The 21,935-nt window shown below is 47.8% G+C and overlaps 1 protein-coding gene across 2 annotated transcripts in view; it reads right to left on the reverse strand.

The window, feature by feature from the left end:
• The window catches only part of DOCK1 (dedicator of cytokinesis 1), a 522,200-nt gene that overhangs the window by 455,518 nt on the left and 44,747 nt on the right, over positions 1-21,935 (reverse strand). For both annotated transcript variants that reach the window (XM_058298144.1, XM_058298143.1), the window contains exons 2-4: positions 9,967-10,050; positions 5,007-5,047; positions 1,643-1,698 (exon numbers count right to left, since the gene is read on the reverse strand). In XM_058298144.1, the coding sequence (XP_058154127.1) occupies positions 1,643-1,698; positions 5,007-5,047; positions 9,967-10,050 (181 nt within the window). The remainder of the gene's footprint in view (positions 1-1,642; positions 1,699-5,006; positions 5,048-9,966; positions 10,051-21,935) is intronic.

Consider the following 21,935-nt stretch of genomic DNA (forward strand, 5'->3'; position numbering starts at 1 on the left):
CGGGCAGCAGCAGAAACAAAGAGCATCGGAATCAACGAGGGGCTCCCAGAGACCTACAGATGAGCCTGCTGAGTGTGAAGGTGGAGCGCTGTAACCGTGGTCAGCACAGAGAGGAGAGCGGGGAGAGCAAAGGGAGACAAGATGGGGCATGCCTTCAGTTCTAGGAGTAAAGCTGCAGCAAGGTGGTGGGGTGCCTGAGAGTGAAAGAAGGGAGAGACCCAGTGAGAGAGAGATGCGAGAGAGAGGTCCTGCAAAAAGACCCTGTGATAAAGACCCTGCAAGAAACAGGTCTTGTAAGAGAGACCCTGTGATGAAGACCCTGCAAGAAAGACAGAGACCCTGCAAGAGAGAGGGACAAGGGGAGCAAGGAGGCAGGCGGCTGTCATGGAAGAGTGGCCACATGGGGAAAGAGGAAGGAGCAGGAAAAAAGAGAGAAGGTGCAGCTCCACAGGTACATGGAGGTGGAGAGGAAAAGGGGAAGAGGGGAGAGCACCCACCAAGTCTGCAGGCAGGAGTTTCACGGAAAGGAGGGAGGGCCAAGACAACCAGCTTTGGGTGAGAATGTCAGAGGGAGACATTTTGAGCCAGGCAATGAGCATGAAGAACAGTCTCCAGGTACCCTAAAGCACCAGCAGGGAAACTGCCCATTTCACCACTGCTCCACCCACCTGCGCCCAGTGGGGCATCTTAGGCTGGAAGACTCAGTCTTTCTGGGTGTGGTTCTCTTTATTTACTGGGGATCAAAATAATGTTCTGTTCACTTTACTATTATGCCTCAAAATTCACATACATTTTACAGGTATTCTTTCGTATACAAAGTATTTTTAAATTAATCATAAGGCTTCTAATACAGACAGACATAAAATACATTAAATGCATACTGTATTCTGCATACACAGCATTTTCTCAGGATAAAAATTGCCACATTGCAGGTCATCACTATTGATGTCTCTAAATTATTTTTCCTCATTATAATTATGCATCATGGAACTACAGAACCCGAACTAGTCCTTTCGTATGTTAAAAGTACAGTGCTTGGAAAGGCAATTTTGCAATCAGCCAAAGAGATGTCATTATGCAGTAATCATATGATTAGTAATTTTATAATTTACATATTTAACTGAGTGTGAAGATGTAGCAAAGACAAAAAGGAAAACATTTTAATGTTCCTTCTTCCAGGTTCACACCTGGTTATTCATTTGCCATTCCTGCCTAATGGGTTCCCATTTTACAAATGTCCTTTTAATGGTCTTATACATCAGTTTTATGACCTCTAGGAAACATACATCACAATTAGACAAAATGTAACTTCACACACATCCCAATTTGCCAACTGTTGCTCCATCCTAAACTCCATTTGTGTCGCAGGTTACAAAGTCCTCCAGAAAATAGATTCAAAGCTTGGGGCCTGGGGAACGTCTGCCTGATAAGTGGATGACCAAGGAGGCACCGAAGGCTCGTGCTCTCCAAAACGGGCATCAGCCTGGAGCAGGAGGACGGCAGTGGGGCGGGCCTAAGGATCAAAGGCTCCAGCACACCCCTCAGACCCGTGGCCTTGACCCTAACGCTCCCCTGCACACAGCGCAGTGAGGGCCAAGAGAAGAATTACATTTCTTCCTTTAGACTTCAAGATCGGACTCACCCTTTTCCTTCAACTATTGCTTCTTTAAGATGAATATAGGAAGCAGGAAAAATGCCCTTGGGGAGAAAAAAGACAATAGTTTTTATTATCAACTCAAATACAGACTGGAAATCAAACAAAGGCCCCCAAACAGGTGGAGCAGGGGTGGCTAATCCCCATTCTTTCTGCCAGTCTCGTGCTAAGTCTTGTCTGTGACTTAGCAGAGGAAAGACAAACAAGCATAAAAGTTGGCAGTGCAGTCTGCGTGTGTTCCAAAAAGCTGCCTACGCCTTAGAAGAAAACAGAGGCAACCTCTCTGAAAACACTGACACGCAGTCTCACCTTCTGTTCACCGTTGACCTTGACAAGGGCAGAGCAACAGCCACCTGAAACCTAAACTGCAATTTCCAGCGATGCTCTCTGACAGCTTCCCCCTTGCAGAATATGTGATAAAACTGTCATTGAAAGTTGGCTTAAGTCATCCCATTGCATTGACTACTTAGACTCCATGGGGATTTCCTCAAAAAGCTCCAAACCCAGGGCTCTCCGATGAAGTACAGGAAGGCGGCTGGATTTTGCCCAATTCACACAACTAGTGGGTGGGGGACACAAAATGCATGCTGACCTTTACACACGGGGCTGTGCATTTCCAAAGTGACGCCGGAACACCTGAACCCATGAGAGACACTGCCCGAGGGAGACAGTGTCAGGAGGCAGCAGTATCAAGCACAGGCTGGGAAGCAAAGCAGGCCCTTTATCAAGTTTTGGTACAGCTTCCAGAACCAGAAAAGCATCTCCTTCTGGGAAGGAAGCAGAGGCAAGCACCTGAGGCAGGCAGGAGGGTGACAGCGTGGGGGGTCTCGGGGAGCACAACACAAAGCGCTTCGCTCTATGCCCTCAGCTGAAGCCCACCAAGTGGCCCTCACAGCTCCAGGCACCTGACTCACATCAGACCTGGGAACGGGGCTTCTGGCCCGGACTTCCCTGGCACCCAGCCTCAAAGGTCAGAGATGCGGACATCAAAAGTACCCAGTCTGCGGGGGGTGGGGGGTATATGGTAACCTCTAATATTTTTCAACGTAACATTTTTTATGTGATGTACATATCTTCAAAAATATATAATTTACAGAAATGACATGATGGGGGTGGGGGGTGGGGAGTGGGTTAGATGGGAAAAAATAAAGCAAGGAAAAAAAATTTAAATTAAAAAAATAGGCACCCAGCCTTCTTAGGAATGGCCAGGCCCGGCAGAGGGCCAACCGAGTCCAGGAGGCATCGCTGGGGAATGACTGACGTGCCACCTGCCTAAAGAAAAGTGAGCAAACGTCAAATAAAGAAGAGTTATCCCAGAGCAGGAAGGAGCGGAGCAGAAGGCAGAGGCCGGGAACAAGAGGAGGGAAGGGACTGAGCGCTGGGCCCATTCATTCGGGCCCTGGTTATCCGAGGCACCTCAAAATCCCAGGGCGGTCTCGGGGTGCACATCTGGTGGGCATCTCTCCAAGATACCAGGAGATGCGTGCTGGGAAAGAGGGGAAGGAGGCCGCCAGCCAAGCCCACCCGACGTCCCCATCAACGGGCGGCAAGCCCGCCAGCCTCCGTAAGCCTGCTCCCGAGGCCCAGGAGCCAGAGGAAGGGCGGTGAGGGGCTGGGCTGGAGAGCCTGGGGCTGGGCCAGCACCTCCCCGGACGGGGCCACTCGGGACCAGCCCAGCCCACCTGCACCTCGGCAGACGCGTCTCCAGAGGACGCTACGGGACGCCCAGAGTCGGGGCTCCTGGGGGCCCAGCCTGCCGGCCCTTGGCAAAATCACAATCCCTGTAAGGCTTCAGGTTCCTCAGCTGCCAGTGAGGCCCTTGGAGGGAAGAAATAACGACCCTCCAGCCCACACCAGTGTGTCGATGACTTGCGAGGTGCGGGGCCCCTGACGCGGAGCAGGCAGGAGTGAGGCTTCGGGAGGCAGTGGGGTGGGGGGGACTCCCCAACTGGGAAAGGCAGAACCGAATCCCAATGCCCCGACAGGCCTCACAGGGACGTGAACGGCTTGCCGGGGGTACACCCAGCAAGTGAAGCTGCGGGTTTGCACTTGTAGGGATGGGGTGGGAGTGAGTGGGGCGATGGCTCGTGATTCTAATCTCTTTATCACTGAAGACTTCAACTGGGGCTTGCACGGATGAAAGTGAGGGTTTCCTCTGGAGGGGGGTGGAATCACGGTGAAAACAGAACTTCCCTTAGAGAGACTGACTTCACCATCAACCCAGATGGACTCTACCTGGTCCAAACCCCAGAGCTCCAGACCCCTGGATGCACAGAGACAGCCCAGTTCAGGCAGTGGAGCCTGGTGGGGTGGAGGCGGAAGGCTGCTACTCCGCACGGCACACCTGCTCTCCAGCACTGCAGAGGGCGGCTGCCACGGCCATGCTCCCCGACCCGTCCCCAGGTGCCCAGTCAACTGGAGGACGGACAGAGCCACCACTGTCACACGGCCCTGATCTGCCCGGTCCCCGGCCGCAGGGCCGCTGGGGAAAGCAGCAGAGAAAGGCCCCCGAGCCGGGGCCACTGGACTCCGGCAGCCTCCGTTCCAGGCTCAGGACCACAATCCCGAGTCCAGGCCTAATAAGGAGATAATGAGTGGTAATTTAAGAAACAGAAGTAAAATGAACCATCTGTCAGGCATAATTAGATATCACAATGTGTAAGTTAGCGTGGACAGCCGAAGCACAGCTTAGAATGGACGGCCCTTCTCTGACGCTGGAGAACGAAACGAAGAGCCGTAATTAGGCTCTGTGAAGCTAAGAATGGAAAAGCCACAACAGAACGGTGCACGGGAGCATCCGCCGCAGGGACCAGAGGTGCAATTACATGCCTTTGTTTCGGAAATCAAACAACCACATGCGCAGACTGCCCCGGAAAAGCAGAAGCGCTTTCTTTTGCAACCGCCTTGTGTGGTTTAAAAATAGTTATAAGCAAAAGGGAAAGAAGTTTGCGTGAGCTTTGCAAATTTGTGAATGCATCATAAAGGATACTAAAAAACTGAAAATCATGAGCAGTATTTTTCTCTTAAGTCCTACCCTCGGACCATTCTCCAATGCGCCCAGTGCCAACACAGGATGCGCCGTTCTACCACAAGAAGTGAAGGCTTCACCTCTCATGGCAGCAGCCAGCACAATATCACACCCCAGCAATGCGCACGCGGAAACAAAGCTGCAATTTCTGCCTACATATTATTCACAAGAAAACAATTCGAGGTAGTTCCACATTTCAAGTCATATGCATTTTAAGTTGAGAGAGAAAGATATAAAACTCTTAGACACAAATGAGATAGAATTGATTTCCTCTCAGTTTGATTTATGAAGGGAAACACATTGTTTTTAATAAAAAGGACTTACCTTCTTAGATTTTTTCCTTAAGGTGTAGCCTCTATACCATCCTAAAGAAACACAAAGTTGAAACGGTTAGCGCAATGAGACATAACAGGTTCCTAACAATATCTTCATATGATGCAGAACTCACTGTTTTGCATAACCAATGAAGGCATTTTGTCACCAGAATTCGACAATCCTAATACTCTGGAGATATAACATGGGGTTTCGTAGAAAGCATTTCAAAAGGGTACAGCTCCTTCACCCCTAGATGCTCCCACAGCCAGCCTTGAGGCCAGGCAACGTGACGTTATGAAGCACAGCTGCAAAAAGAGGGCCTGTCCATTCCGACAAAGTGTCCCTAAGTGGATTCCTTGTTTGTGCATTGTCCTATCTCTCCCTCTGCCTGATCTGGATCAGGGTCACTGCCAAGTGCACATACCAGCATCCTCAGATCATCCAGAGCTGCCCCATAACAGAAAACCTATTGAGACCTAATTTCCTCCCTCTTCAATAAGGAGGAGCTTTGCCCTGGAGCAGCTACGATCTCACAAAGCCTCGGCTGTCAACAGGAAGTAACAGGGCCAAGAAGTTGGGCCACCTACACCCTCAGGTTTGGACCGGACTCAAGTTTCCCATTCCCTCCACGTGGTGACCGAAAGAAATCGAAGAGCTAAGGAGAGATGCTAGAACAGTTCACGCAAACTAAGAGCCAAATGGAGGAGTCCCTTAGATGAGGGACACATCTGACACAGGCTCAGCACTCCCATCGGGCTGAGGACACAAGCTCGGCCCTGCAAAGGCCAAGGGTCCACAGTCAGTGACCAGTTTCCCAGCGACGCCACCAACGCATGAGAACATATGCTCTCCTCTTATCTCCAACAGCCTGAAGTCATCTAGCTTCCGTAAAGTAAATAAAAACCGCAGGAAAAATTCCACCTCCACTCATGGGAGCAAAAGGACCTGCTGGAGAATTCCAGAGAGCTCTCCCGAAGTGCAAGCGGGGTAAATTCCCAGAGAACAACCAGGTACTGGAGTTGCAGATGCTACCCAAATCAAAAACCAGCAGGGATCAAACTACAAGCCTTTGGCACAACAGGGCTCTCCACGAAGGTTTCACGAAGGAGGTAACAGGAAGCAAGGAGTGTTCCAGAATGAGGACTTGGCCACTGTATGGGACATAGGTAGGTCCACGGCGGGTGGAATCAGCAAGCTGACTGCCCTCTCCACAGCAGGGCTCCATGCAGTCCACCACGACATCAAGCACCCACCTACGGGACAGGCAAGTATGGGAGAGGCAAGGTCTGTGGACCTGGAGAGTGCACAGTCCAGGGCAGAAAATGCAGGTAAAACCAATGTGCACCATACAGCACTCCCAGCAGAGGCAGGGAAGGCACACTGAAGGACAAGGGCAGTAAGAGGGGCAGAGGAGGCGGGGCGCGGGGAAGAAGTTCTGGCCAGGGCATGTCTCAGATGGAGTCTTCGAGGATGACTTGGCCTGAGCCAGATGGCCGAGGGGGCCACACCAGGCGGGACGGCAGATGCACAGGTGCCTTGACAATGTATCTGAGGAAGCATCAGCACCGGGGCAGGGCCAGATCACGCGTGAGGAAGGGGCCAAGTGGGAAAGTGGGACCTGCTCGATTCAGCTCTGAGCACAAGCACACACAGAAAACAGGGACATTTACCCCTTTCCATGTATGAGACTAAAGGCCAGATCTGATCAGCTCGTGTCCTCTGGAAAGCACCAAAATGCACCCGGGGCACCCCGGAGGAGAATCGGCAGATGTCGCTGTGCGACATTTTGTAAGCAACTTGGCGGCAGAGCCAGCCGAGTGGATGGCTGTCCGGGAGGATGGAGGTCCCGGTAGCAATTCCATCCTTTGTGGGAAGAAGCCGCAGTAGCTGAAATGCTCCCACAGAGGGCTGGGGCCAGGTGGCCACTTTCACCTGGGATGTGGGGCGCAGAGGGCTGCCCGGGGGGCTGGAGGCTGGGCTGAAGTGCTCGGGCCCGGATGAGCGCCTCAGCGACGTGGCTCTAGGAAGACCTTCAACCGAGAGCAAAGCAGACGTGGGTGGCAGGGAAAAAGAATTAGGAAAACATAGTATGAGTGCTTTCTGAAATTTGGGTAGATTAAGCTCCAATGTTGTGGTTTAATCAAAAGAATAATGTCCTAATCTTTGGGCAATGCCTACAATTCCCTTGGGTCAGCATCCAACCTCTGGAAACCTCTATGGAGGTGAGCAGATGGCAGGATTGGCACACCAGCGGACAGGCGTGTCACTTAATCATTTGTGACCTGGGCCACCTCTCCTGACTGGCTGACCCTGGACACCTACTAAAAGGCAGGGATTTGCCATGAATGGCTCCTCAAATATCCTCCCACCTCCACCCCTTTTCTGGGTTGTATGTGCCAAGCATTCGTGAGCCTGTGAGAGACAAACCAAGCATAACTTGAAGATAAATTTGTTCTCCGAACCTGAAAATAGGGATTGATCAGCCAGAAATTATATACTCTGGAGAAAGCCCCGTAACTTCCTGAAAAGGATCACACAGAAAAGGAGAATTAAATTTGACCAACAGGAATAGGACTTGGCCCAGTGGTTAGGGCATCCGTCTACCACATGGAAGGTCTACGGTTCAAACCCCGGGCCTCCTTGACCCGTGTGGAGCTGGCCCATGCGCAGTGCTGATGCGCGCAAGGAGTGCCGCGCCACGCAGGGGTGTCCCCCGCGTAGGGGAGCCCCACGCACAAGGAGTGTGCCCGGTAAGGAGAGCCACCCAGCGCGAAAGAAAGTGCAGCCTGCATAAGAATGGCGCCACCCACAGGGACAGCTGACATCAACAAGATGACAGAACAAAAAGAAACACAGATTCCCGTGCCGCTGACAACAACAGAAGCGGATAAAGACGACGACGCAGCAAACAGACACAGAGAACAGATAACCAGGGCAGGGGGGGAGGGGAGAGGGGAGAAAAATTAATAAATAAATCTTTTAAAAAAAAATTTGACCAACAAATAAATTTTCTTAGAGGAAACGGGGGTATGTGCGTGTGTTTGTGTGTGTAAGAAAATGCCAAACTCTAAAACAATCCATAACATTTAAAAAGGGAGAAATAGCAGATGCAAGTATATTATTCCATTTGCATTTAATGATAGTAAAGTCACCAGATTCCCCTAAAGTCAGAACTTCGACTCTTAAATGCATTTCTCTGCTCAGATCCCGATTAGAACCAAAATGTTAGTTGCCAAAGAAGGGGGTTCAGAGACGGGAATTATTTTCATCAGAAACAGGAAGATTGACTAGGCTAGAAAATAAATGTTCACAGAAGTCCCCCTTTAACATGATGCCACCAAAAAGTCCAAAGCCTGCCATGAATTCTTTTTAGAAGAGGATTGCTGACTTGCTAAGAATTCTGTTGGTTAAAGAGTACCTTTTCCTTCTGAAGCAAAGAACAAGAAGTGTCAGGTCTGAGCTACCCAGGCACCATGGGAACTGATGACTCTGGAATGACGTCACTGCCCAGGGCTTATTAAGGGGGACTTCGTCTTCAACTGACCAGGGGCAAAAATAAAAAAGATGTAAGAGCATTTCCCAGCAGGTCAGAAAAGGGTCTGAGATGAGATGTTTGATCTTTAACCTCTACTTAATTGCTCTGTTTCCTCTCTGCGATTGGCAATATGCACTGCGAGTCAATAAAGAAATCCAACTGGCAGCTGTTAAAATTGCAGATGAGCAGAAGGTTCCCACCACAACTACTCATTCACTTAAGGACCGGGTGGGTTTCTGCAGTGCTACATCTGCTTTCAGGCATGTGCCACAGAAGCTGATTTTTTCCCCCGGATAGAACCTGTTTAGGGTAAAAAGTACGAATGCAATGGAACCCTAAGTCAGCGTGACTCAGCTGGGGAAAGAAGGGCTGTGGACGTTGGCATTTTAATAGGTTCGTGCTTCTCAGAGATGGCAGAGAGACATAGGAGCCAGCCGTAGCTTGACTGGGGTTCAGAAACGTAGCCCCAGTTCACTCTTGCGCAAAGTGGATGGCAAAAACCAAGTCTGAAGTTCACTGCGTCAACTGCCATGCAAGGGGATGGCTGCAATTTCCTCCCCCACTCCGCCTGGAAGGATTTGGCTAACTCCTGTCTAGAAGCAAACTTGCTGTTGAATTCGTTATTCTTAACCACTTCTTTGGGAATCAGCCCTGCAAGCAGGAAATAAAATCACCAACACTAAAATCCAATCTTTCGTAACTTCCAGATCCAGGGAACTTTTATTTAACAGCACGACTCTCATTCTTTCCCTTCTCTCACACAATAACTGTAGCAGAAAACGGAAGATGACCCATTCAGATAATCTGCAAAACATTCAACATGAAAACCAAGTGTCTGGAAAACCAGCATCAACAGCATAGTTACTGGATTATAATGACTGTTTCAGTGGACCACCTCCCACACAACTCTGACAATCTTCATTCACAACCAAGGAAAGAGCGGTCACAGATGGGAAAAAAAAGGAAAGGAGGGACTGATGGACCATTTTTGATGCCTCTGAGGCATGCTGTTGACAAATCTAAATGACAGAATAAAAAAATCTCAACCAATTCACAATAAACACATCAAAACTAAGAACTGAAATTTTAAATATCTTAAATGCATTTTATCTTTTAACAGATAAGCTTTGCATACACTTGCAAAAACAGGAGCCAATGAGTTTTTTAAATGAAAACAATGCTTTCAAGAAAAAACTTTAGAGGTGAAAATAGAATTTTTCAGTTTTAAATTCATCTTAGGAAAGTGTTACTTAAATAAAAGTCTCATGATTGCCCTTCTCTGAAATGGCATCGATCACACAAGAAAACTAAACCTATGAGAAAGGAACACACTTGCACATGCTTTCCTCATGGGGAAATGTTTCACCTGTTGGTTGCTAAACAGTATTCCAACTGCCCAAACTCGAAAAATAAACAACCAAATGACATACCCACCTTCATAGGTCTCCAAGATGTGCACGGTGTCACCGATCTGTAAAGAAAGTTCATCCGCTCCCCTGGCTTCGTAGTTATAAAAAGCTGGCAAGAAGAAAAAGGGGGAGAAAGCTATTAACAGAGATGGATGTGACTGCTTGTTTTTAATATTGTTTGTTTGTTTTTAATATTAGTGTTTGCCTTGATCATCCCCCAATATCCACAAATGTCACCTTCCCTTTCACAGACAAATATAAAATGTCATTACCAAAGGTAGGAGAAATTCATAACCACTCCTAACACCAGAAAATGTTAAGTGAAATTTTATATTAAGAAGAAAACTAAGGAAGTCATCAACAGCATTTTAATTGCCACTTCATATATTATCTTTTATTTCCATTAATAGATTTTTTTTTCAGCAGCTTTTTCCTAACTCTGAATCAATTACACCTGAACTAAATATTATTTGGAAACCAAAGGAGTAAAAAATTATTATATAACCAATGTCGATATTAAGTCGATGAACTATATTACAGTGCAAGTAAGCAAAGATTATGTCAAAATCAACAAGGAGCCCTTAAAATTGACAAAGACACCCAAGAAATGTTTCCAATCCTGAATATTTATCATGACGTAGGCCAGGACTTTTCTGCAACAGAGATGAATTCCTTCCAGATAAGCACCGAAAAAAGTTACACCGTTAAATTCAGAAAACATCTTGCTCCACCATTGGCTGGATAAAGACAGATGTCAAGACCGGAAAGAAAAATAAAAAGGTGCTGTCCCTCCCGTGGATTCTACCTCCACTGAAAAGGATACACGACTCAACGCAAGGCATCTTCAAAATCAGCAGTCGGATTCCCACACCTCCGTCCCGTACGCCCTTGGCGAGGCTGCCGGTAAGCAGCAGCGTCATCTCCCAAATTCTTCACGACATCGTGTGCAAGCACCTCGGGCTAGCAGAGTGGGCCCTTGGCCATCTGGACCCGCTCACCTCCCCGTCCCAAGCCCCACTGCCCAGCTGATCGCCCTCTCCAAGACTGACCGCCGGACGCCACCTTGGCCAGAAAGCCAGGCCCGAGCACGCGCTTCCTCTTCCGGCTGCCCCCCCAAGGTCCGGCACCACCCAGACGTGGCCCTCGGCGGCTCGTGTGGGACGGGCTGGTCCCGCTGCAGATGTGCGGGTGCTAGGAGCTCTCGCACGCACGCAGCAGCCACAGGAGGGAGGGCCCGATAAGCCCCGTCGCGGGAGCGACCTCCGGTCGACGCAGCCCCCGGGGCCTCACGGCCATGGTCTGTGGAGAAAACTGTTGGGGTCTCCCCCCTGCCGGAAGATGGTCACGTCCCACCAACGACCCTCCCTCTCTCACTTCAGGGGCCCTATCTGTAAAACGGGGATCTCGACGCCCACCTCATAGGATTGGAGGGCTCGAAAGAAAACAAGGTCCCCTGGGCTTGCAGCCATGGGTGCGCCACACTGGCGCTTAATGAACATCCGGGTTCCTGTTGCGATTGAGGGTTTTGTGTTCTTATGGCTATAAAGGCTCCTACTGCTACCAAGATACTTTTTCAAAGGTCAAAACTGGGGAGCCGATGTGGCTCGGTAGTTGAGGACTGGCTTCGGCCATACATGGTCCCAGGTTCGATCCCTGCCCCCGGTACCTCAAAAAAAAAAGGCCAAAGCAAGCACATGTTCACAGCACTTCCAAAATATCAACCGATACATATGTGTGTGTGTACAGGAAAGTTCCATTTTCTCAGGTATTTTCCTATACTTTCACAAAAGTGTATAAAATGTAAATGTCCTCAACTGAAATAAAAGGTTTTAGCAGTCATTAAGTTTATTTAGCATTTTATAGTGTCTCTTTAACAAGAAATGGCTACATCAAGTCAAGGAACCACAGAGCATATGGCAAAGCAGCCCCATTCCACATAACCGTTTTCCTCAGCCTTTAGGAACCATAAATGCATTTAACACAACTCTTAACAGCATCCCTGCCGGCATGCCAATTGTGTCATAGACACGGAGAAAAATAAACATCAAAAATAATAATAAGGGAGGCGGATGTGGCTCAAGCAATCAGGCTTCCCCCTACCACATGGGAGGTCCCTGATTCAGTCCCAGCAGCCTCCTGGAAAAGGCGAGCTGGAGCGGCGAGCTTATGCAACAAGATGACGCAACAAAAAAGAGACACAAAGAGGAAAGATAATGCGAGAGCCGACAAATCAGGGAGCTGAGGTGGCCCAGGTGATTGAGCGCCTCTCTCCCACACGGGAGGTCCCCGGTTCGGTTCCCGGTACCTCCTAAATAGAACATGAGCAGACACAGAGAGCACACAGTGAATGAACACTGAGAGCAGACAGCGACCAACAAAGGAGGGGATAAATAAATAAATCTTTAAAAACAACAATAATAAAAGACAATGACCACATCAAATATAAATACATTCAGGCACACAGTTCCTTCCTCAGCAGCTCCCCACTTCCTGCCACTGCAGTACACATGATGAAAAGCAGTGGTGAAAACCCTGAACATGGACACCAGAACTTCAAACATAACTGTGAAACGAGCCTTAGAGACGCATCTTTTTATAAACGGAGGAAAGGAGCTACAGAGGCGCTGCACACGAGGCCCGACCACACGGCTGAGCCAGCACCACGACTGCCCTAGCCCCAGTCCTCTGTCCTTTTTGCTCTGACTGCCTACATATTCGCTTATTTAAAGGCCTAGTAAAAGACCAAGCAATCTAAGAGTGTAAGAAGAGGAGTGTGGCAGGAAAGGGAGGGGGGCGTTAGCGCAATGGCCCCAAAGGTGCCTCGTCCTCATCCCTGGAACCTACAACATAACCCCTCACATGGCAAAAGGGACTCGGCAGAGGTGGGTAAATAAAGCATCTTGACATGGGGGGATTATCCTGGTCATCTGAGCAGGTCTGAGGTGCTCACAAGAGAGATGAGAGAGGGTCAGAGTAAGACAGGAGGAGATACACTGGGCAGACCTGAGGCTGAAGAGATGCTGGAAGAGGCCACGAGCCACGGACGCGGGAAAAGGCAAGAAAACAGACTCTCTCCTAGAGCCTCCAGGAGGAATGCCGCCCTGCCGGCACCTCGATTTTAGGCCTTCTGACCTCCAGAACTTTAATGCCATAAACCTGCGTTGTTTTAAGGCACAGAGCTCGGGCTATCCGTTACAGCAGCAGTAGGAATCGAAGATAAGGAGGTATGCAAAACTATTTAAAAGTGGCATTTTATGGGCCACTTAATTCCTCTTTAAGGCAGCTGGAGCAGCGGTTCTCCTTTGCAGGCATCTGAACCCAGACGAGCCCAGGGCTGCAGCTCCCCAGGTCTTGAGTGATATGAGAAAAAGGAGGGCAAGGCAGAGAGTTTTTCAAATAACCCCAAAAGTGCTCAATTGAAAAGGCTATTCCTGATTCTGGTGTGTGGCCTGTTAAAGTGCCCCCTTTTTGGAGGGTGGGGGCAGGGATGAGTGAAAGCAGAAGTGCCTTCTTTTGAAGGATGATGATGTGAGATGACATCTGGGTTTAAAAATGTCTTTCCTGGACACGACCACAAGGACTGCCGCCTTTTAGCTCTTCCTCCAGTTCTTCTCCTTTGTGCCTCTGATCTGTTAAAGTCTGGGAACAGCCCTACATGTCCATTCACATCTTGGGAAAGTGAAGCACGGCTTCGCTCTAGCCGATGGACTCAAATCCATTTGCCTTTATCAGGAGCCTGGCCACGGTGTGGCGTCACGGGATACAAATGCAGAGTCGTAGCACTTCTCCATCCTGCACTAGAGAGTGCGGTGTAAAACCTGCCACGCTGTTAGTGTGGAAAAGGAAATGTGAAAAGATGGGGAGATGAACCAAGCACAGCAGCTCTTTCCCCAGATGGTAATTTTTCCTGGAGGAGGAGACAGCAGCCCAGTGTGAGTAAGTACACAGACCTTTTCCCCAAATAAAGCATGACCGTGTAGCCGTGCCTCGCTTCGTTTCTGGGCATCAGGGACCCGAAAAGGCAGAGCCATCGCCTCTGCTCCATCTCCCGATCACCCTAAGTAAAGGCTGCTTCAAAAATCCACAGAAAGGGCACTAGCCCATACGTCTCAGAGCAGGGCTTCCAGGCCCTTCCTTGCCAATATCGATAAAACTGGTGCTGCCGCTGCTGATATAATACCATCCGCTGGCATTTACCGAGCAGCTTCCCTGGGCCAGGCAATGTGCTGAGAGTTTCATGTGGTCAGACTAATTTAAGTTTCACAATAACCCCAAGATGTGGATACAGATTTTTTCCCATTTTTCCAGTCGGGGATTCCAGCAGCTCACAGGTCTGCCCATATCCAAGCAGCTGTGAAGAGGCCGCCCAGGGCCTGAGGCCAGCCTGGAGGAAGGGCCAGGCGACCACAGGTCATCGTCAGCCTCAGCAGGAGCTGGTCAAGTCCTCTTGGGCTTCAGGTTCTCCTTGGAAAGGTTCCCCCACAACTCAAAGGCCCAGCCTGAGCGCCCTGACAAGGCAACTGGGCTGAGCATTCACCGTGCGCTCCCCAGGCCCACCCACGTCTAAAACATCACGCGAATGGGCTTCTCACCTTACACAAAAGAACCCAGACTGGGATACAGTAATTCCAGAAACCAAGGTGAGGTTTACCTTCGGAAAACCTATCAGTGCAATTCACCATATGAACAGGGAAAAAAGGATAAAAATCAGGTGACCATCTCATCAGGCATGGAAAAAGCATCTGGTGAGCTCTAACTCCCATTCAGGGGAAAACGAAAAACTTATCCGACTCCTCTCACATTAGAGAAAACACTACAGCCCGTCCGTCCACTTAACAGATGACAAACAGAGCCCTACGTACCCTGGATGAGCTCACCGACCTGAAACGAGCAGGGTGCACACAGTTATGAAGAAACTAGAACAGGTGACCAAGGCCAGGCGGGGAGGGGAGCAGAGCGTCACTCTTTAACTGATAAGGGTGTCTGGTTGGGGTGACAGAAAAGTTTTGGTGACGGAGACGTAGGCACAACTTTGCATATGTAATTAATACCACTGAATTGTATATTTGAAATGGTGGGGGAAAAAGGAAATTTTAGGTCGTATATAAGTTACCACACACAACAGTGCACTGAAGTTAATAGCATAAAAGTAATATTCTTTTATGAATTATAACAAAGATATCACACTAATGAAAAAATGTTAATAATAAGGAAAATTGTGTGTGTGAGAGGTGGAACATGGAAAGCCTGTACTTCCTGCAGGATGCTTCTGTAAACTTATATCTGCTCTAATAATAACAAAGACAATAATTTAAAAACAGGGAAATAGACTTGGCCCAGTGGTTAGGGCGTCCGTCTACCACATGGGAGGTCCGCGGTTCAAACCCCGGGCCTCCTTAACCCGTGTGGAGCTGGCCATGCGCAGTGCTGATGTGCGCAAGGAGTGCCGTGCCACGCAGGGGTGTCCCCGCATAGGGGAGCCCCACACGCAAGGAGTGCGCCCGTAAGGAGAGCCGCCCAGCACGGAAGAAAGTGCAGCCTGCCCAGGAATGGCGCCGTCCACAATTCCCATGCGGCTGATGACAACAGAAGAGGACAAAGAAACAAGATGCAGCAAATAGACACAGAGAACAGACAACGGGGGGAGGGGGAGGGATTAAATAAATAAATCTTTAAAAAAATAATAATAATAATTAAAAAACAAGACAAGGAAAAAACCATTTTGATAGGCAAAAATGGTATTATGGTGTTTAAACTCGCATTTTAAAATGACTACTCTGGTTGAATATTTTAAATTATCATTGCTCATTTGTATTACCTCTTTTGTGAAATGCCTGTTCAGGTCCTTTGCTTGGATTTTGAAAGGATTGTTCAGCTGCTATTTATTTATAAGGAATTTTTTTATATTGAAGATAGTAACATAAACCACATATTTAAATACTAAATAAAAATTAATCAAAATTAAAGTTTTAAATCATAAGGAATTTTTTAAAAACGCAGCCCTACCAAGGGGTTGTGACGTGCTCAAGGTGGCCCCGTGAGCTGACACTTCCTTTCCAGGCTGTTCCGCCGCCTCCCGCTACCTGTCCCAAGCCTCCGCCACCTCTCCCCAAGACAGCTGGTTCCCTGGAATAAACCCTCTTCCCTTCTCCCCACCATCAGTGTTTACCTTCCTGAAATCTTACTCCAAAGCACTGCACTGTTTGATCTCCCACGGTTTACGGAGTCCCAGCCAGCTACCTGGGGTCTGACTCCAGCCCACCTTTCCAAGCTCGGCTTACCCCACTCACCCCCTCCTGGGCCCTCAAACAGCTGCTTTCCCTCCCCAGCCCCTGGGAATGCTCTTCCGCTCTCCACTTCTGAAAACCCCACCTGTCTACAAGTCCAGCCTTTCATTCCGCACCTTTTTCACATTATCCTTAGTGAATTCTAACTTTCTCCTCCCACCCCCAGGTACAGGCACACTGAATCCACTGCTTGCTCACCAACTCTCCTACAAGCTCTGTGCCATCACAGCACCTTGCAGAGTTGCTTATCAGACACCTGTCCCTCCCACCACCCCACAAACTCCTGGAGGGAGAGAAACGTTCCTTTAACTTTGCATTTCCCACAGCAGCTAACACCACGCCTTGCACTTCTTGTGAGGTCTGCAAAGCAAAACTGTTATCACTTGTTCCCCTTCAAAACGATCTTGTCTTCTGCAAAAAGATGCAGGAGGCAGAGGCCTATTCAATCAATAAGAGGCCCAGCGTTAGCTTCCCCAGCTCCTTGGCATCTAAGGTTCGAAGCCTCGCCATGGCGAAGACGTGTACTTGACCCCTCTTTACGTCTCAAGATCTGCTCACCTCGGAGTGGTTTTCTCTATGCCACACACAGTTCCTCTGAAACATGGCTTTATGATTTCCAGGAACGATTTAAAAGTTAATTCACTGAAAAAGTCCATTTATGAAAACCAATGGCTCTGTCTGTGATCTAGTTCCCTTTGTCTCACCTTCAGCTGGAAAAGACGTTCACGACATGCAGCCTCAGAGGGCCAGGGAAACCGCAGATCAAAGGGACCAAGGCAATTACACATTTTGGCCTAGACTATACCGCAACATGCGCTCAGCGTGGCCCCAGCGCTGGAGAGATGAGCTGGGTCAGATGCAGGCCCAGGAGCAGACCTAAGGAACAGCCCTTTCTCAGCGGGCTCTACAGTTTGCACGTTCAGGAAAGGCCAGGCAGGAAGAACAGGACCTTATATACAACCCTTGAGCTTGAGCTGGGCAGAGGCCAGTCCCCAGCCCTCATCCCATATAGGAGCTGGGGGCCAGAGTTTCCTAAAGGCTACCTTCAAACAGAGACTGGCAGCCACAGGGGTCAGAGATTGACCCCTGGGTTCAGACAAAGCAGGCAGAGTTAGTCGCTCCCAAAGCACTGCTGCTATCAGTGCATCAAAACAATTTCCTCCCTCTGTCTCCTCCACTTGACTGTGAACCCTTCAAAAACAAAACCCAAGCAGCTGGCACACAACAGGACCACAAAGCCTGTTGGACCTGTTGGACCAGGATGGACCAATGGATGGATGGATGAAAGTTGGAAAGGAAAGAAGGAGGGAGGGAGGGAAGAAAGAACGAAAGGAGGGAAGAAAAGAAGGAAAATAGGAAAGAGAAAGGGTAGAAGAAGACTCGTAGAGCCTGAATCTAACAGTGCTACTGAAAGTTTTGTTTCTAATACTTTTTAAGATGCAGTGAATAAAAGAAAAGCCTGCTAAAGTTTAAAAACAAAAAGAGGAAAGTTCCTCATGGAATTTAGCATCTCCTGTTAGTGAGCTGTGAAGCAACCAGGACTCCATGTACAAATTCTCAGGGGATTCAGGTAAGCTTCCCTTACCTAGTTTAATGGATCAAGTTCAAAAGGCAGGAGACGAAAGGGGAAGCAAGGGCAGGTGCATTGAAGGTCAAAGAACACCCAACTTGGACCTGCAAGTGTGCTGGACAGAACAGCCGACATTTCCAAAAAGTATACCACTTTCAAAGTCACTAAGGTTACTCTGTTTTGGTTCATATCTTTCTTAGGAACACAGAAACTGTTTTTCTGCCAATAAAGTTCCCCACAGCAATATTTTATGCAATGTTTGGTTATTTGAATCAAGGAACTCATCTAAATAATTAAAGAAACGGAGCCGGGGCATAGTAAGATAAAGGGGCTGTCATTTGTTATTCAATATTTCTTTTTGCCTTTTGGATGGAAACAGGTGGGAGGGATGGTGAAGATAAGAGTGTGAAAAGAAATATATAGAAGAGCCTTTTCACATATTCTAATTGAAGTGACAGACACAATTCAAAGATATTTTAGTATCTTTCTTCAGTATAAAATAGCACTGGAAGCTTTATCTGTGATTAGTCACCAGCTATCTTATATCTATCTAGTCCAAAAGGTCACAGTGCCCAAGACACGCCGCTTTCTTAGGAAGTACACGAGGTTTTGGACCAGCTTTGGCTTTATCACGCCACGCATTTCTCACTTTTCCATGATGGGCTAAAGAAGATACCATTTTTCTACATTTTTGTCTTTCGAAAAGTCACTCCAAGGATAGCAAACCATTGGCCCCATTATTGATGGCCTTTGCAAATCCACCCATAAATAAGAAAAAACTTAGCTGACCTGAAAATTATCTATTTTTGCATTTAATTTTGCTCAGTTGCAAAGAGGTGTAGTGACGAGATAGGGGAATCAGATTTAATCTCTCTAATCATCCTTCTTGGAGGAAGAAAGGTTATTGCAATTTGGGAAAACATGCACCAGCAAAACAGCCCTGCACTTAGTCACTCAGGTGGGAGGAACAGCCCGCCCCTGCCTGCCCCACTGGCTAGCCCACAGTGGCTCCCTGCAGATGGCCCTGCAGAGCTGGCCACAGGGGACACGAGCCCCAGTGCACCCCACAACCGGGGACAGGTCCCAGTGAGACTCTCGACGAGGCCGTGGGGATAACCAGCGCCTCTCTGGAAGTATCAGCTGAAGGCAGTCTTACTTTTTCTCCTGCAAACCTGGCCAGGACTTGCACTCCTGCCTCCCCCCACACCAGCCCGCCCAAGGCTCTACCTTAGGAGCCACAGGCACAACACAGCACCCGGTCAGAGACCTCACCTGGGGCAGAGGCTGGCCAGGCCACAGCACTGCCACACATGGGGAAGAGGAGGGGTAGAAAAACTGCATTTAAATGATAAGACTACATCATCATGCCCCCCTCCCCCCCCGAAGTGCTCCTCTTCTTGGAGTTTCAGCAAAAGAAATCAAATGATTTCTTCTTTCTTAACTGCATCGAATCATTAACTTTAAATTAATGGTGAAGACTAGAGAAAGGGAGGACAAAGGGGACATTGCAGAAGGTCAATTTGTTTTTCTTAATGCGAAAGACTCTGCGTGTGTGTGTGTGTGTGTGTGTGTGTGTGTGTGGTGGACTGAATTGTGTACACCAGTTTGGACACTTGGACATGGCCTGGTAGGTGTGGACTCATTGTAAACAGGATCTCTGGAAGATGTTACTTCAGATTAGGCTTTCTTTCATCTGGATTACTAAAGTCCTTTTTTGTTTGTTTTTGTTTTTTAATAATAAATTGTCTTTTTTTAAGATACATAAATCACAAAAAATGTTACATTAAAAAATGAAACAGGTTCCCACATACTCCACTTCCCACTCACTCCCTCACTCCTCCCACACATCAACAACCTCTTTCATCATTGTGGCCCATTCATTACATTTGGTGAATACAATTTGGAGCACTGCTGCACCGCATAGATTATAGTTCACATTGTAGCTTACACTCTCCCCCAGTACATTCAGTGGGTTATGGCAGGATATATAATGTCCAGCATCTGTCCCTGCAATATCATTCAGGACAACTCCAAGTCCTGAAAACGCCCCCACATCACAACTCTTCTTCCCTCTCCCTGCCCTCAGCAACTACCTTGGCCACTTTCTCCAGATGGTCAACCACCACACCAGGGAAGTGAGAGTGTCTACAACTCCAGGCAGGAGAATCGCATCCATAAACCATGTGGGATCTAAGGCCCCTCTCGATATAGAAGTGGAACAGACATCACCAACCCAGTGTCCACAGGATGGAGGAATAAAGTAGTGATTAGAGTGGACTTACTAGTATTCCACTATAGAACTATCGTGACTAGAGTCCTTTTAAGCAGAATGAAACTCAACCACAGAGAATGAAGCCAAGGGAAGGAGCAGGAAGTCAATGGAACCTGGAGAAAGGAAAAGACATCAACATGTACACTGCAATGTGACAGAAAAGCCAAGGAACCCCAAAGATTGCCAACCAGCCAGTCCCGGAATGCCAGTCTTTGGAGAGAAAGCATGGCCTTGCTGATGCCTCAATTTTGAGCCAATAAATTCCCACTGTTTAAGTTAACCCCTTCTATGGTATTTGTTTTAGCAGGTGGGAAATTAGGACAATATATAAGTATGTAAATGTATATATATGGAGATATAAATATATATATATATACGAAAACCACCAATAAAGCCAGGAGTTACCCTGGAGGAAGCCTCTGGCACTATGTAAAAGCAAGCACCTGCACACTGACCCATCACCATCCATGCTCTCCCCGCTCAGGGCTTGGTCCAACAGGCTTGTGTCTGGATGTCCTTTCTTCCCCTCTCCCCTGCTGTGGTCCTCTAGGGCAGCACCTGAGGATGAACACCTGCCCTGCCTCCTGCACCCCACAAGAGTTAAGCACGCCCGTCTGTGTGTGCCCAGTGTCGCCAGCTCAGCCCTGATGGAACGCCATCACTCAGTGGCTGCTGGACACGCCTACCACGTTAATTCTCCCTCGACCTCTCTGCTCCCCGGCACTTGCACACCTGCCTGGCATCTTTTCCATATCTGCATCCAAGCCTCACAGTGCCTGGCACCCAGAGTGACGAAATGTTGACAGAGTGAGTCATTTAATAAATCAATATCTGAAGTCAGGGTTGCAAAACTATAACCTGAATCCTAAATCTTTTAGAAAGTACTGCAGGTTTGTTTAATTGTATTATATTACACATTAAAAACTGATGACCAGGGGGAGCAGGTATAGCTCAGGGATTGAGCTCCTGTTTCCCAAGTTCAAGGTTCCAGGATCAATCCTTGGTACCTCCTAAAAAAAAAAAAAAAAAAAAAAAATGGTGACTGGGACTATCAACAAAAGAAAACTAGATAAATTAAATTGGACTTGATCAAAATTAAAAATTATTGAGCATCAAAGGACATTATTGAGGAAATGAGAAGATAAGATAACCTACAGAATGGAAGAAAATATTTGGAAATCATGTATCTAGTAAGGATTTCATATCCAGAATATAAAAGAACTCCCATTACTCAACAACACAAAGACAACAACCCAACTTTAAAATGAGCAAAGGACTTGAACAGACATGTCTCCAAAGAAGATATACAAATGGCCAATAAACATGTGAAAAGATGTTCAACACCACTAGTCATTAGGGAAATGCAAAACAAAATCACAGGAAGATACCCACTAGGATGGCAATTATTGGGAAAAAAAGGAAACTACCAAGTGTTGGTGAGAATACAGAGATAAAGGATCACTTACATATTGTTCATGGGAAAGTAAAATGGTGCAGCCACTCTGAAAAATGGTTTGGTAATTCCTTAAAAAGTTAAACACAGAATTACCAGATGCCCCAGCAATTCCACTCTTACATATACATATACACCCCCAAAGAACTGAAAGCAGGGACTCTGATATTTGTACACCAATATTCAGAGCAGCATAATTCACAATAGTCGAAAGCTGGAAACAGCCCAAATGTCCACCAACAAATGAATAGATAAATGAAATGTGGTATACGCATACAATAGAACGTTATTCAGCCATCGAAAAGAATGAGGTTCTGATACAAGCTAAAATATGGGGGAACCTTGAAGACACTGCGCTGAGTGAAATAATCCAGGCACAAGAGGGCAAATTTTCTATGATTCTACTGATATG

This window comes from Dasypus novemcinctus, chromosome 6, assembly GCF_030445035.2.
Source record: "Dasypus novemcinctus isolate mDasNov1 chromosome 6, mDasNov1.1.hap2, whole genome shotgun sequence".
NCBI classification, from domain to species: Eukaryota; Metazoa; Chordata; class Mammalia; order Cingulata; family Dasypodidae; genus Dasypus; species Dasypus novemcinctus.